The sequence below is a fragment of the Hyla sarda genome, chromosome 12 (genome assembly GCF_029499605.1).
Source record: "Hyla sarda isolate aHylSar1 chromosome 12, aHylSar1.hap1, whole genome shotgun sequence".
Lineage (NCBI taxonomy): Eukaryota > Metazoa > Chordata > Amphibia > Anura > Hylidae > Hyla > Hyla sarda.
In genome coordinates this window covers 16,221,813-16,239,188 of record NC_079200.1, presented here as the reverse complement: position 1 = coordinate 16,239,188, position 17,376 = coordinate 16,221,813, and the positions used below count along the sequence as shown (strand labels likewise).

At 45.3% G+C, this 17,376-nt stretch overlaps 1 protein-coding gene across 1 annotated transcript in view; it reads left to right on the top strand.

Moving 5' to 3' along the window:
* Nucleotides 1–1,954, top strand: part of ARL4D (ADP ribosylation factor like GTPase 4D) — a 4,788-nt gene extending 2,834 nt beyond the window's left edge. Inside the window, exon 2 of the mRNA XM_056547515.1 lies at nt 652–1,954. Within this exon, the coding sequence (XP_056403490.1) occupies nt 776–1,378 (603 nt within the window). The 5' untranslated portion in view covers nt 652–775 and the 3' untranslated portion in view covers nt 1,379–1,954. The remainder of the gene's footprint in view (nt 1–651) is intronic.
* The last annotated feature ends 15,422 nt before the right edge of the window (nt 1,955–17,376 follow it).

Genomic DNA, 17,376 nt, shown 5'->3' with positions numbered 1-17,376 from the left:
TTTTTTTCACAATCTGGAGGTTCCACAGTTTGGAGACAGCTACATGGGGGGGGGGGGGGGGGGGGTCTCCACTACGGTGGACCTTCAGATGTTGCTAGACCAATTTTTTGGGGAGTTTTCTCCAACTTCCGGAGGTCCACGGTTTGGAGACCCATCGACATAGAATGGGGTATCGGAAGACTCTTTTGATGTGGATTGTCTGTTTTTGTTTGGAGAAGGACTCTCTTTAATATTTTTGTTGTGCAGAAGGCTTGTAAGGTTCTAATGGATGCGTAATTGTATGCTTATGCCGCTTCAGGTACTTTGCATGTGCAAAGTCTTTAGCAAACAATGACCTCAGCTTGGGTAATGAAACCCAGGGCTCGAATTTCAATACGGACTCTAAAATGGTGCGGGGCTAGTTGCAGGCAGGAGAGGACTTTGACTCTGCGAGAAGGATAAACATCTGAACTTGTTTGGTTCCATGCTGGTTTGATTGAATGACTCTTTGTAGTCCGTGCACGTAGGCATTGTAAGGGTGGGGGGAGGGCACGCTAAATTTCTTACGCTGCATGTTCTCTACCCCCCCCCCCCTTCTTCTTTTCAATTATGTCTTTATCAGTGCCAGATGTTGACTAATGGTCTCCACTTTTTTTTCCCCTCCTTTTTCAGATAGACCTTTCGGAGTGATAACACCTACTCGTGTTGCTATGTGACTCCTTTTGAAGATCTCAAGTACCATCTTAGGAAGAAAATAAAGGTTCTCAAGGCACCATACGCTCGAAAGAAAAAAAATATGGGGAACCATTTTACCGAAATAGCACCCAACACCTCCTTTCTACCTACGTTCCAGACCCTACATGTTGTGGTGATAGGGTTGGACTCTGCCGGGAAGACCTCTTTGTTGTACAGACTAAAATTTAAGGAGTTTGTGAAATGCGTTCCCACCAAGGGGTTCAATATGGAAAAGATCAAGGCCCCAGTTGGGAATTCCAAAGCCATCACGTTCCAAGTCTGGGATGTAGGTGGCCAGGAGAAACTGAGACCTTTGTGGAAATCCTACACCAGGCGGACTGATGGTATGGTGTTTGTTGTGGACTCTTCGGAGCAGGAACGCATGGAGGAGGCCAAAGTGGAGCTCCATAAAATTACCAGGACTTCTGAAAACCAAGGCGTGCCCGTATTAATCGTGGCCAACAAACAGGACGTAGCCGACGCGCTCTCTGTAGCAGAGGTGGAAAAGCTTCTGGCGTTGCATGAACTTGGCACGTCTACATTGAGTCACATTCAGGGCTGCAGTGCCGTGGACGGCAGAGGTTTGCACCAGGGACTCGAGAAACTTTACGACATGATCTTAAAAAGGAAGAAGATGCTGAGACACAGCAAAAAGAAGCGGTGAACGTCATAGACGTCTTTCCTGCATTTACCTTCTACGTGTTACATCCTTAAAGGAGAACTTCACTGTTTTAATGGAAGTTTCCACCTTGCTACTGTACCGGCAAACTGGACCATTGCCGGTCAAACCACCTTCACCATCTGGGGGAAGCCTGTCTGCTTGAAGGAGCCTGCACAAACCTCACCACAAAATCCATTCACCCTGGAGTGAACCTATATAGCGGTACATTTATTGGAGGATACAGACACATTAAGGGAAAACGTTTGTCTTGCAGAAATGGAACACTTTTTTTTAGTTTTTTTTGTCTTTGGGTTTTATGAACATGCAAATGACCAATGGCCTTGGATGACCGGTGCACCTGGAGATGACAATGAGGGACATTTACTTATTTAATAAAGACATGGGGGCAGCATAAACTGTTTATATACTTGATCACTATCGCTTAGCATTTTTTTTTAAGAGTATTTGGGTATTTTTTTTTTTAAATCCCAAATCTCCTTACCACGAAATGAACATTTTTTTTGTACAAGCCTTGTATATGTTTGTAGAATGGTCACTTTAAGTTATTTATAGTAAATAAATGAAAAGTAGATCGCATCTGTCGTCTCGTACAGTTATTCTGGGAACCTTTATTTAATATGCAGAGATATGACTGCTGAGGTGGGTTTATATAATATATACAGTACAGACCAAAAGTTTGGACACCTTCTCATTCAGAGTTTTCTTTATTTTCATGACTATGAATATTGTAGATTCGCACTGAAGGCATCAAAACTATGAATGATCACATGTGGAATTATAGACATAACAAAAAGTGAAAATCTGTCATATTCTAGGTTCTTTTGCTTTGATTACTGCTTTGCACACTCTTGGCATTCTCTTGATGAGCTTCAAGAGGTAGTCACCTGAAATGGTTTTCACTTCACAGGTGTGATGGTGTGGAGGAGGAGGTGTGATGGTGTGATGGTGTGGGGGAGGAGGTTTGATGGTAGGGGGGGGGGGGGGGGGCTTTGCTGGTGACACTGTTGGATTTATTCTAAATTGAAGGCATACTGACCCAGAATGGCTACCACAGCATCTTGCAGCGGCTGTTATTCCATTCGGTTTGCGTTTAGTTGGACCATCATTTATTTTCCAACAGGACAATGACCCCAAACACCTCCAGGCTGTGTAAGGACTATGTGACCAAGAAGGAGAGTGATGGGTGCTGCCCCAGATGACCTGGCCTCCACAGTCACCGGACCTGAACCCAATCCAGATGGTTTGGGGTGAGTTGGACCGCAGAGTGAGGGCAAAAAAGGGCCAACAAGTGCTAAGCATCATGGGAACTCCTTCAAGACTGTTGGAGACCATTTCAGGTGACTACCTCTTGAAGCTCATCAAGAGAATCCAGGAGTGTGCGAAGCAGGAATCAAAGCAAAACGTGGCTAGAACCTAGAATATGACAGATTTTCAGTAGTTTCACACTTTTTTTTGTTATGTATATAATTCCACATGTGGTAATTCATAGTTTTTAAAACCTTCAATGTGAATCTAAAATTTTCAGTCATGAAAATAAAGAAAACTTCTGGTCTGTACTGTATCTCTATCTGTGCTAGGGCCACAATATCCAGGCCTGACAGCATTCTCTCTCCCCCCCCCCCCCCCCCCCCTCCCCCCAAAGAACTACAACTCCCAGCATGCCCAGATAGCCAAACGCTGCTAAGATGAGAGGGAAGCTTTGATTTACCTTTTTAGGGACAGTGTGGATCCTCTGGAGGAGGCAGACAAGCCTGGAGGCCTCCTGGTTGGGAAACACTGATATAACTGGTAGGAAGTGGAAGTAGTTGTACTTGGGAGAACTTTCTTTAAGGGATACATTCACACGTGCATATTTTTTTTTGCTGCAGAACAAATCTGCTTAAGAAATCTGCATCCGATCTCTGCATCCGGGTTGGAGACTCCGATAGAGCAGCCGCCACTGAAAGCTGTGTGCACTAGGACTAGAACTGCATCGTCACCATTGATGGTAATGCAGTCCACGTGTAATTGTGCTGATTTACATGTGTTCATTCTTTTGGCAGGTAAATTCCGTGGCGGAATATTCCGCAGTGTGGATGGAGGTGGTTCCCCCCCCCCCCCCCCCCACAGAAGTCTATAAAAGAAGAAAAGAATGGCAAAGTGTCATATGGGGGGGGTCTAACAGCTGTCAATGAACAAAAAAAAAATGCCAAGAGTGATCCCCCAAATGGTTTTGCCATTATTTTGATATCATTTCCATATTGACTCCCAGCTAACATCTGGCCCCAACATTATTTTGCCCTCCCCCAAAAAACGCCATGCTGCGAATTTGGCTTTTATTTATTTTTTGCCCAAAAGCAAACACACAAATGAAGTGGAAACAAAGGAGATATCCATCAAAAATTAACTTATCCCCTATCCATAGTATACGGGATAAGTAGCTGATCGTAGGGGGTCCAACCGATGGGACCCCCGCAATCTCCAGAGCGGGACTCATCGCTCAGTGAGGAGTACGTACTGCAGCTGGCAAGTGCTCCTTCACTTCTATGGGAGCGCCAAAAAGATCGGAGTACAGCACTCGGGCATCATCGGTGCTCCCGTAGGAATGAATGGAGGGCGTGACGTCTACTGGTAGACGACACGCGCTCCTTACTGAGAGAGCCGGGGTGCCGTCCTGGAGATCCCACGGAGTCCCAGTGGTCGGACCCCTTGCGATCAGCTACTTATCCCTTATCCTGTGGATAGGGGATAAGTCAATTTTCGCTGGAGTTCTCCTTTTAAGCTGTATTTCCCAACCAGGATGCCTCTCAGCTATTGAAAAACTACAACTCCCAGCATGCCCGGACAGCCAACGGCTGTCCGAGCATGCTGGGAGTTGTAGTTTTGCAACAGCTGCTGGCACTCTGGTTGGGAAACACTGGCTAAAGAGTCTTATTTCAAGAAGCTATCCATAGAATAGAGGATGCCAAGCTGATCTGTAGGGGTCCTGTCAGGGATTGCTTGAGGTGAGGCATTTAAATATGAGTGACCGCTGCTGCATATGCTGAGGGCCGGCGCAAGAGATTCACACCAGACAGGATATTGGTATAATATCTCCTTATTCAGCATACTCACAAAGGAGCTGCCCAAGGAGTTCTGTTTAATTCAGGAAGTACATTTGGTTTTTACATTCGAAAAAAGAGGAGGGTTAGTTATGACGTCAAAAATCAGCATGTTACATTTTGATTGGTTATTTGAGCTTTATCTCTGTATATATTAGCACAGTTTGTATTTATTTCTTGGCTAAAGTTAATTTATGCAGCCCTCTAATACTGGAAAATTCCAGTTTGCTGCCCTTCTTATACAATCTGCATCTTGACTTCTAATGCCTCATCTTGGGCCTTCTGGCGTCATTCCAAGGTTTCTTAGTCACGAGCAGATTGCAAACTCAGGAAAATGGTGCATAGTTTAAAAGTAGGTAACAGATATATTTTTTACAGCATTAGAAATGACATATAAATAAGTATTAATATATATATATTGATCGGCAGTCAGAATCATTTTAATCAACTTGACAGTCCGATTCCTGGCAATGGAGTTGAAGTGAATTCTGGGATGAGCAAAGTCCACAATGCATGGCCAGCACTGGCTGCTCCGGTCATTCTGGGGACAATTTTACTCCCCGTTCTCGGGATCGGTAGCAGTCCCAGTGGCTGGACCCCCACCCATCAGCTGTAATGGATCCTACACAGCTCCTTTTATCTAGGCCATCTTCTCACTTATATAGAATTATATATTTGAAACATAACGTTTCTTCATATATATATATATATATATATATATATATATATATATATATACACAGGTCCATAAATATTGGGACAGCCACACAATTCTAAAATTTTTGGCTCTATACACCACCACAATGGATTTGAAATGAAACAAACAAGATTTAACTACAGACTGTCAGCTTTAATTTGAGGATATTTACATGCATATCAGGTGAACGGTATAGGAATAACAGTTTGCATATGTGCCTCCCACTTGTTAAGGGACCGAAAGTAACGGGAGAGAATAATAATCATAAATCAAACTTTCACTTTTTAATACTGGGTTACAAATCCTTTGCAGTCAATTACAGCCTGAAGTCTGGAACGCATAGACATGAGCAGACATTGCTGGTTTCATCCCTGGTGATGCTCTGCCACCTCTTCTACAGCCATCTTCAGTTCCTGTTTGTTTTTGGGGCATTTTCCCTGCAGTTTTGTCTTCAGAAAGTGAAATGCTCAATTGGATTCAGGTCAGGTGATTGACTTGGCCATTGCAGAACATTCCACTTCTTTCCCTTAATAAACTCTCTTGGTTCTTTTGCAGTTTGCTTTGGGTCATTGTCCATCTGAGCTGTGAAGCGCCGACCAATCAGTTCTGAAGCATTTTGCTGAATGAGTAGATAATATTGCCCGAAACACTTCAGAATTCATCAGCAGTCACAAGATCAATAAATCCAAGAGAAGCAGTTCCATTGGTACCATACATGTCCACTATGCCATGACACTCCCACCGCCATGTTCACTGATGAGGAGTATGATTAGGACCATGTCACTGATGAGGCGTATGCTTAGGACCATGTTCACTGATGAGGTGTATGCTTAGGACCATGTTCACTGATTAGGTGTATGCTTAGGACCATGTTCACTGATGAGGAGTATGCTTAGGACCATGTCACTGATGAGGAGTATGCTTAGGACCATGCTCACTGATGAGGAGTATGATTAGGACCATGTTCACTGATGAGGAGTATGCTTAGGACCATGTTCACTGATGAGGTGTATGCTTAGGACCATGTCACTGATGAGGAGTATGCTTAGGACCATGTTCACTGATGAGGTGTATGCTTAGGACCATGTCACTGATGAGGAGTATGCTTAGGACCATGTTCACTGATGAGGAGTATGCTTAGGACCATGTTCACTGATGAGGTGTATGCTTAGGACCATGTTCACTGATGAGGTGTATGCTTAGGACCATGTTCACTGATGAGGTGTATGCTTAGGACCATGTTCACTGATGAGGTGTATGCTTAGGACCATGTCACTGATGAGGAGTATGCTTAGGACCATGTTCACTGATGAGGAGTATGCTTAGGACCATGTTCACTGATGAGGAGTATGCTTAGGACCATGTTCACTGATGAGGTGTATGCTTAGGACCATGTTCACTGATGAGGAGTATGCTTAGGACCATGTTCACTGATGAGGAGTATGCTTAGGACCATGTTCACTGATGAGGAGTATGCTTAGGACCATGTTCACTGATGAGGTGTATGCTTAGGACCATGTTCACTGATGAGGAGTATGCTTAGGACCATGTCACTGATGAGGAGTATGCTTAGGACCATGTTCACTGATGAGGAGTATGCTTAGGACCATGTCACTGATGAGGAGTATGCTTAGGACCATGTTCACTGATGAGGAGTATGCTTAGGACCATGTCACTGATGAGGAGTATGCTTAGGACCATGTTCACTGATGAGGAGTATGCTTAGGACCATGTTCACTGATGAGGTGTATGCTTAGGACTATGTCACTGATGAGGAGTATGCTTAGGACCATGTCACTGATAAGGAGTATGCTTAGGACCATGTCACTGATGAGGAGTATGCTTAGGACCATGTTCACTGATGAGGAGTATGCTTAGGACCATGTTCACTGATGAGGTGTATGCTTAGGACCATGTTCACTGATGAGGTGTATGCTTAGGACTATGTCACTGATGAGGTGTATGCTTAGGACTATGTCACTGATGAGGAGTATGCTTAGGACCATGTCACTGATGAGGAGTATGCTTAGGACCATGTTCACTGATGAGGAGTATGCTTAGGACCATGTTCACTGATGAGGTGTATGCTTAGGACTATGTCACTGATGAGGAGTATGCTTAGGACCATGTTCTTCTCCAGACTCTTCTCTTCCCTCTGGTACAAGTTGATCTTGGTCTCATCTGTCCATAGGATGTTGTTCCAGAACTGTGAAGCTTTTTTTCGATGTCGTTTGGTAAACTCTAATCTGGCCTTCGTGTTTTTGAGGCTCTCCAATGGTTTCCATCTTGTGGTGAACCCTCTGTATTCCCTCTGGTGAAGTCTTCTCTTGATGACTCTGACACACATACACCTACCTTCTGGAGAGTGTTCTTCATCTGGACAACTGTTGTAAAGGGGTTTTCTTCATCAGGGAAAGAATTCTTTGGTCATCCTCCACAGTTGTTTTCCTTGGTCTTCCAGGTCTTTTGGTGCTGCTGAGCTCATCGGTGCGTTCCTTCTTTTTAAGAATGTTCCATACAGTTGTTTTGGCCCCGCCTTATGTTTTGGCGATCTCTCTGATGGGTTTATTTTGTTTTTTTTCAGGCTCATGATGGCTTGCTTCAACGATAGTGACAGCTCTTTGGATCTCATCTTGAGAGTTGACAGCAACAGGTTCCAAATGCAAATAGCACACTTGAAATGAACTCTGGACCTTTTATCTGCTCATTGTAATTGGGATAATGAGGGAATAACACACACCTGGCCATGGAACAGCTGAGAAGCCAAGTATCCCATTACTTTTGGTCCCTTAACAAGTGGGAGGCACATATGCAAACTGTTGTATTTCCTACACCGTTCACCTGATTTTGATATAAATACCCTCAAATTAAAGCTGACAGTCTGCAATTAAAGCACATTTTTGTTTCATTTCAAATCCATTGTGGTAGTATATAGAGCCCAAAAATTTTAGAATTGTGTTGATGTCCCAATATTTATAGACCTGACTGTGCATATATATATAAATATATTCTAAATAAAAAATACATAGACTATATTTTATATATAATAATCGAATATTTATTCTACACTTTTTAGCGGCTTTTCGATCCTACCTTGTGACCTTTCTTGGTTCTTTCATCTTTCCCTCCCAAGTACAAACCATGTAGCAGGTGAAGTTATTCTTGCTAAACCAGTCCTGGGCTTGGTGGCTGTACGGAACGTGGTGTTGAGGGATGCATTCGATCTATTTCTGGACTGTACAATTTATTTTATTTTTATTTTTTTGGGTAGTTAGTCACAGGTTTATGTGCCCAGGGGAATCGTGTCAAGGGCCGATCCCAATTATTGTTTTTTATTAGTAATTTTGTCCTTTGTCCAGTAAATGTGCAAAGCAAGTGACCTCTCCATTTCTCTTGGGCACGTCCTGTATATAAAATAAAAACAGGGTGTGTTATGGGCGACAGCAAAAACACCCGGAGGCCGCACTAAAAACCCTCCGGATAAGAAGATCTTTAAAGGGTTATTCCAGGAACAAACTTTTTTTTTTTATATATCAACTGGCACCAGAAAGTTAAACAGATTTGTAAATTACTTCTATTAAAAAAAATCTTAATCCTTTCAATAACTATCAGCTGCTGAAGTTGAGTTGTTCTTTTCTGTCTGGCAACAGTGCTCTCTGCTGACATCTCTGCTTGTCTTGGGAACTGCACAGAGTAGATGAGGTTTGCTATGGGGATTTGCTTCTACTCTGGACAGTTCCCGAGACAGGTGACATCAGAGAGCACTTAGAAAAGAACAACTCAACTTCAGCAGCTCATAAGTACTGAAAGGATTAATATTTTTTTTAATAGAAGTAATTTACAAATCTGTTTAACTTTCTGGAGCCAGTTGATATATTAAAAATAGTATTTTCCTGGATAACCCCTTTAAATGCCAGAGTTGTGGTACTTCTAAAACTTTTTACATTTTTTTTTGTTGTACTTTTAAAAACGCATTTTGGGGCCTTATATCCCCTTCCTCAGGTTGTCTGTATAACCTATAGGCATATAAATGCCCGAAACATGTTATTTTAAAGAAGTTTTAGAAGTAAAAGGATCTTCTCATTCTGAGGGTTTATAATACGCCCTCCGGTATTTTTGCTGTTGACCGTATCTTCCTGTTACCGATCTGCGATTGGGGTCTGGCGTATCCATCTGTTAAGGTTGCAACTTCCTCCTCTATACCACATAAGGACTATGGGGGAGATTTATCAAAAGAGAAAATGTTGTCCATGGCAACCTATCAAATTGCTGCTTTCATTTTGAAAAGGGCCACTTAGAAATGAAAGCAGCGATCTGATTGGTTGCTATGGGCAACTGGACAACTTTTCCTTTACACAGGTTTTGATAAATCTCCCCCATTGGGGGAGATTTATCAAAACCTGTGCAGAGAAAAACTTGCCCAGTTGCCCATAGCAACCAATCAGCTTGCTGCTTTCATTATTATGAAGGCCTGTGAAAAATGAAAGAAGCGATCTGATTGGTTGCTATGGGCAACTGCTTGCACAACCCCAAAAGGTTAGCAAAGTAATCTATTGTCACCCTATGACCCCTTTTCCCATGACATCATCTATTGGGGGAGTCGGTGGGTTTGGTTGACGTTTAACTTAAATGTTCTTAAAGGGGTACTCCGCTGCTTAGTGTTTGGAACAAACTGTTCTGAACGCTGGAGCTGGTGACGTCCTAGCCCCGCCTCTCATGATGTCACGCCCGCCCCCTCAATGCAAGTCTATGGGAGTCGGCTGTCACGCCCCCTGCCATAGACTTGCGTTGAGGGGGCGGGTGTGACATCATGAGGGGCGGAGCTATGACATTGCAAGCTTCCGGCGCCGGCTCCAGCATTCGGAACAGTTTGTTCCAAAGGCTGAGCAGTGTAGTACCCCTTTAAAGGTGTTATCTGGTTATTAAAAAAGTATCCTCTGTCCACAGGATAGGGGAAAAAGTGATTATGGTGGGTCTGACCGCTGGGAGTCCCCATGATCTCCAGATCGGAGCCAGTCTCTTACTGCGGAGTGCACCGACCACCGTTTCCATTTTTTTTATAACCAGACAACTTTAAAGGGGTACTCCACTGGCAAGCATTTTTTTTTTATATCACCTGGTGCCAAAAAGTTAAACAGATTTGTAAATTACTTCTATTTAAAAATCTTAATCCTTCCAGTACTTATCAGCTGCTGTATGCTCCACAGGAAGTTCTTTTATTTTTTTATTTCCTTTCTGCCTGACCACAGTGCTCTCTGCTGACACCTCTGTCCATGTCAGGAACTGTCCAGAGTAGGAGCAAATCCCCCATAGCAAACCTATCCTGCTCTGGACAGTTCCTGACACGGACAGAGGTGTCAGCAGAGAGCACTGTGGTCAGACAGAAAATAAATTCAAATAGAAAAGAACTTCCTCTGTATTATACAGCAGCTGATAAGTACTGGAAGGGTTAAGCTTTTTTAATAGAAGTCATTTACAAATCTGTTTAACTTTCTGGCACCAGTTGATTTAAAAGAAAATGTTTTCCAGTGGAGAACCCCTTTAAGAGTTAAAGGAGTACATCAGTGCATTAAAGGGGTACTCCACTGGCCACACACCCCTCCTGATGACTGTGGCGTACCTCGCAGCGCGCACACAGCGTTCGGAACTAAATGTTCTGAACGCTGGCCAGTGGAGTACCCCTTTAAAACTGGGACCCCCCACGATCTCCTGTACAGCACCTTGGCTCTCCCGAGGAAGGGAACGTGTCAACCCTGCACGAAGGTCCGAGAACCCCACGATTTCCTGCACAGCACCCCGGTAGTCCCCAGGAAGGGGGCGTGTCACCCGCACGCGAAGTGGCAGTCGACACGCCCCTTCCATGTATCTCTATGGGAGAGCTGGAGATTACCGAACGCTGTATCTTCGGCTCTCCCATAGAGATACATGGAAGGGGCGTGGCGACTGCCACTTCGTGCGTGGGTGAAACGCCCCCTTCCTGTGGACTACCGGGGTGCCGTGCAGGAAATCATGGGGTTCTCGGCCCTTCCGCGATCTAAAACTTATCCCCTAATATACGTGTTACTGCACTGGAGTACTCCTTTAAATATTAGAGAGAAGAAAGGTCTCAAACTTCCTTAAAGGGGCACTCCCTTTTTAAATTAACTAATGCCAGAAAGTGAAACAGATTTGTAAATGACTTCTATTAAAAAAAATCTTTACCCTTCTAGTACTTTTTAGCAGCTGTATGCTACAGAGGAAATTCTTTTCTTTTTTGTCTTGTCCACAGTGCTCTCTGCTGACACCTCTGTCCATGTCAGGAACTGTCCAGAGCAGCATAGGTTTTGCTATGGGGGATTTTCTCTTGCTCTGGACAGTTCCTGACACGGACAGAGGCGTCAGCAGAGCAAAAAAAGAAATTAAAAAAGAAAATAATTTCCTCTGTAGCATACAGCTGCTAATAGGTACTGGAAGGGTAAAGATTTTTTTTTAATAGAAGTCAGTTACAAATCTTTTTTAACTTTCTGGCACCATTTGATTTAAAAAGAAAAAGAAAATAATTTTTTTTTTCCCACCGGAGTACCCCTTTAACTTCATACATAGAAAAACATCTGCAGATGAAGATCTATAGAAATCAGAAGGATGTGATTGGGTGTTTCTAACAATACTTGGGGGGGGGGGGGGGGGGGGGGTCTATATTAGCCCAAATGGTTGTAAAAACCACACGTTGTATGGGAACCTTTTTTATTGTTCTTTTGCCTTTGATGATGTTCGTTAGGTAAGTGCAAGTAAGGAAGCTGCTGGAATGCGGCGGGACATGCGATGGTATTTCCGCACATAGGAAAGCCATGTGTCACACAGTCACTTCTACCTCGGATAACGTGACGCATCACTCAGGAATGGCGACAGGAAGGTGAACATTGGTGACATCTTTTCCCTCGGCCAACTCAACTTTACAGAACATAATGATATTAGTTATAATCTGGACATAGTTAAAGGGATACTCCGCTGCTCCGTGTTTTGGAAAAAAAACTGTTCCGAACGCTGGAGCCGGTGCAGGGAGCTTGTGATGTCATAGCCCCACCCCCTTATGATGTCCCGCCCCGCCCCCTCAATGCAAGTCTATGGGAGGGGGCGTGACGCCAGTCACGCCCCCTCCCATAGACTTGCATTGAGGGGGCGGGTGTGACATCATAAGGGGCGGGGCTATGACGTCACAAGCTGCCGGCTGGAGCGTTCGGAACAGTTTGTTCCAAATGCTGAGCAGCGGAGTATCCCTTTAAAGGGGTACTCCGCCCCTAGACATCTTATCCCCTATCCAAAGGATAGGGGATAAGATGTCAGGTCGCCGCGGTGCCGCTGCTGGGGACCCCGGGGATCCCCGCTGCGGCACTGCGCTACGTTACGTCACGGCTCCGCCCCTCATGATATCACGGTCCGCCCCTTTCAATCCGAGTCTATGGGAGGGGGCGTGGCGGCAGCCACGCCCCCTGCCATAGACTTGCATTAAGGGGACGGGCCGTGATGTCACGAGGGGCGGAGCCATGAGGGGCGGAGCCTCCGTCCACTGCATCGCCCGTCATTACGCACAGAGCGAACTCGCTCTGTGCAGTAATGATAGCGCAGTGCCGCAGCGGGGATCCCGGGGCTCCCCAGCTGCGGCACGGCGGCTATCTGACATCTTATCCCCTATCCTTTGGATAGGGGATAAGATGTCTAGGGGCGGAGTACCCCTTTAAAGGGGTACTCCGGTGGAAAACTTTTTTTTTTTTTTTTAAATCAACTGGTGCCAGAAAGTTAAACAGATTTGTAAATGACTTCTATAAAAAAAAAAAAAAAAACCTTAATCCTTCCAGTACTTATTAGCTGCTTAATACAACAGAGGAAATTCTTTTCTTTTTGGTACACAGAGCTCTCTGCTGACATCACGTCCACAGTGCTCTCTGCTGACATCTCTGTCCATTTTAGGAACTGTCCAGAGCAGCCTATGTTTACTATGGGGGGGGGGGGGGGGGATTTTCTCCTACTCTGAACAGTTCTTAAAATGGACAGAGATGTCAGGAGAGAGCTCTGTGTTCCAAAAAGAAAGGAATTTTCCTCTGTAGTATTCAGCAGCTAATAAGTACTGGAAGGATTAAGATTTTTTTTAATAGAAGTAATTTAAGAAATCTGTTTAACTTTCTGGCCCCAGTTGATTTAAAAAAAAAAAAAAAAGTTTTCCACCAGAGTACCCCTTTAAGTCCTGCTTAACTCTTTCTTCCCCAGTCCCTTCAGACCAGTGGCGATTCTAGGGCAGTAGAGGCGTTGCTCATTCTTCAGGTGGAAATACTCACGGAACACATTGCAGTCTATTGGAGACTGGAGTGTCCGCACGGTCCTAGCGCCGGGAGATTCTGTAGTGTGAACCTAGTCTTATCGTATCTTCTGCTTAATAGAGAAAGTATAATTCCGAATACCTGGTGATGTCCGCTATCTGCTGGGCTGCTTTCCATTAGACCTTTGTATACATCCAAAGGTCACTTTATATTCATGGAGACTTATTACTGTCATTTCCCAGCGGTCCTAGTGGTGTTGTGCGGACATTCCACCGTGTAAACATAGCCTCACCCACTGTCAAATTGGCAGATGTAAAGGGAGATAAAAGAGCACTCCATGGTGCATTAAAGGGGTACTCCGCTGCTCAGCGTTTGAAATAAACTGTTCCCTTTAAAAGATATATATAAATATATATATTTACCGTATTTTTCGCCGTATAAGACGCTCCCAATTTTAAAGGAGGAAAATCTAGAAAAAAAAAATCTGAACCAAATACAATGTAAAGTATAGGACAGTGATCTTCAACCTGCGGACCTCCAGATGTTGCAAAACTACAACTCCCAGCATGTCCGGACAGCCGTTGGCTGTCCGGGCATGCCGGGAGTTGTAGTTTTGTAGTTTTGCAACATCTGGAGGTCCACAGGTTGAAGCCCACTGGTATAGGAGGTAATACTCACGTGTCCCCGCCGCTCCGGACCCGTCACCGCTGCCCTGGATGTCGCCCTCCATCGCTGTTGCCGTGTCCCCGGGGTGTCCCCGTCGCTCCGGAACGTCTCTGCTGCCCAGGATCCTCGCTCTCCGGGACGGCGTGCGCGATGACGTGATAATGACGAAGGAGCGCTCCAGCCATGCAGGGAATCCCGGCACGGAGCAGTCATTCGCCGATCGGACACCGAGGAGGCAGGTAAGGTCCCTCCCGGTGTCCTGTAAGCTGTTCGGGGCGCCGCAATTTCACAGCGCTTCAGACGGGCGGTCAGCTTTGATCGCCGCGTCTGAAGGGTTAATACAGGGCATCACCGCGATCGGTGATGTCCCGTATTAGCCGCGGGTCCCGGCCGTTGATGGCTGCAGGGACCGCCGCGATAGGGGTGTATTCGCCGTATAAGACGCACCAACTTTTCCCCCCCAGTTTTGGGGAAGAAAAAGTGCGTCTTATACGGCGAAAAATACGGTATATATATATATAAATGAAAAGGCTAGGCATGAAAGCCGCTCACCCCAAATTGTTGAGTAACAACATACACAATGATGCTCTGCACGTGAAGAAAGTGAGTGATCCGCTGCCCTCCGGCTGGTATAGTTCCAAGGAAAGATAGGGCTTCAAATAGGACGGCGGCTCCACGAGGCGCAGGATAAACTCAGCAGGAGACCAGGTAAAAGGAAGTCGGTTTAATACCAAGATGCAACGCGTTTCACTGCAATCATGTAGCTTCATCAGGCATTGATGCCTGATGAAGCTGCGTGATTGCAGTGAAACACGTTGCATCTTGAGATTAAACCCCCTTCCTTTTACCTGGTCTCCTGCTGAGTTTATCCTGCGCCTCGTGGAGCCGCCGTCCTATTTGAAGCCCTATCTTTCCTTGAAATTGGCAGATGGCTATTGTAACGGAGCTGGATGTGGATCCTCTACCTGTGTGGCTGATGACTCGGACCGTATCGGGGAGAAGAGTCTAAGGTGTCGCTGGTCTTCGCCAGAGTCCGCCGCAAGGCAGAATGGGCTTGCTGCGGCAGACGACACTCAGGTCGCTACCCCCGACACGGCTCGACCACACAGGTAGCTGGGCAAGGCGAGGTACCGAAGGATAAGACAGAGGCGTAGTCAAAAGTATAAGGGACGCTTAATCTCAGGCTGGTGGCACTGAAGATCCGGCAGGGAAGTGGGGGAGGTGCAAGGACTTTATAATGTAGTGTCAGGTGCAAACAGTATTTATGGGCGTACTGACCCTTTCAATTTCAGAGCTCCGGCGCGCGCGCCCTAGGAGACAGGGATGCGCACGCCGGAGCTGAGACACAGGGGAGGAGGCGGCAGCAGAGCATGGTGAGTGACGGTCCAGGATTCGCACATGGGCGCGTCTCGTGATGCAAATCTCGGCCCCCGCCGGCAGACTGGGACACAGGGACACCGCGCTCACGGCTGGTGCTTGCGGCCGGAGCGCAGAATGAAACAGCTATGTGGTTGGACAGTATGCAGACAAAGTTTTATCTCCAAAAAGTTTACTGTAGATCGACGTTAAAGGGGTACTCCGGTGGAAAAAAACTTTTTTTTCAAATCAACTGGTGTCAAAAAGTTATACAAATTTGAAAATGACTTCTATTTAGAAATCTTAATCCTTCCAGTTCTTATCAGCTGCTGTATGCTCCACAGGAAGTTGTGTAGTTCTTTTCAGTCTAACCACAGTGCTCTCTGATGACACCTCTGTCCAAGTCAGGAATTGTCCAGAGCAGGAAATGTTTTCTATGGGGATTTGCTTTGTACTCTGGACAGTTCCTAACACCGACAGAAGGTGTCAGCAGAGAGCACTGTAGTCAGGCTGGAAAGAACTACACAACTTCCTCTGGAGCATACAGCAGCTGATAAGTACTGGAAGGATTAAGATTTTTAAATAGAAGTCATTTACAAACCTGTTTAGCTTTCTGTCACCAGTCGATTTGAAAACATTTGTTTCCCACAGGAGTTCCCCTTTAACCCCTACGAGGCAATGCTTTCGGTTTTTTTTTCCTCTTCTTCCTCTACGCACGTTTGAAGTCGGAATTCTGGAGCCCGGGTGCGATGGGACGAGACACAAGAGACCTGGAATCAGGTCAGTGACTCTGCAAACCAAATACGGGCCGGAAAAACGGATAAAAAGCGAAGCCTCCCATCCTGTTACCGTCCCGTCCTCATCCATATTAATGCCTTTCCCACAGAAACCAGGAGGCGATGGGCAAATAATAGTTTCTCCTTATCTTCCTTGCGGTAACTGGTGTGCGGCTAATGTTTCCTCTGGGGTATCTTGGGAAATTAAGAGGAAAAAAAAAAAGAATCGTTAACCATTTGGATGCTGGAATTGTATTTTACAAGGCGAGTGCTGCTGGGGGGGGGGGGAGGTGGCGGTGCACTTTTCATTCGTATAGGCAAGCGCTGACACGCAATCTGGCCGATGTGATAACAGGAGTTCGCGGCGACAATCTATCCGTGATAACGAAACAATTATTTCCGACACATGGGAATATGGCGCATGGCGCTACGTGCAGGGACTCTGTATAAGGGAAGGCCGGACTAGGATTTAGTCTAGAGTGGGGTTTTTCATACAGTGTGCCTACCTGCTGTTGCAAAACTACAACTCCCAGCATGCCCGGACCACCCTAGACATTTGCACGGCATGCCTGCTGAACGATTACAGCGGACATGCCGTTCCGATCTCTGCCCGGCGCGCGGCAGAGACCGGAAATACACCAGGACATTCTCTAACGTCCAAGGTCCTGAACAAGTTAAAGGGGTACTCCGGTGGAAAACCTTTATTTTATTTTTTTTAAATCAACTGGTGCCAGAAAGTTAAACAGATTTGTAAATGACTTCTATTACAAAATCTTAATCCTTCCAGTACTTATTAGCTGCTGAATACTACAGAGGAAATTCTTTTCTTTTTGGAACACAGAGCTCTCTGCTGACATGACGAGCACAGTGCTCTCTGCTGACATCTCTGTCCGTTTTAGGAACTGTCCAGAGAAGGAGAAAATCCCTGTTCTGGTCAGTTCCTAAAATGGACAGAGATGTCAGCAGAGAGCACTGTGCACGTGATGTCAGCAGAGAGCACTGTGTTACAAAAAGAAAAGAATTTCCTCTGTAGTATTCTGCAGCTAATAAGTACTGGAAGGATTAAGATTTTGTAATAGAAGTCATTTACAAATCTGTTCAACTTTCTGGC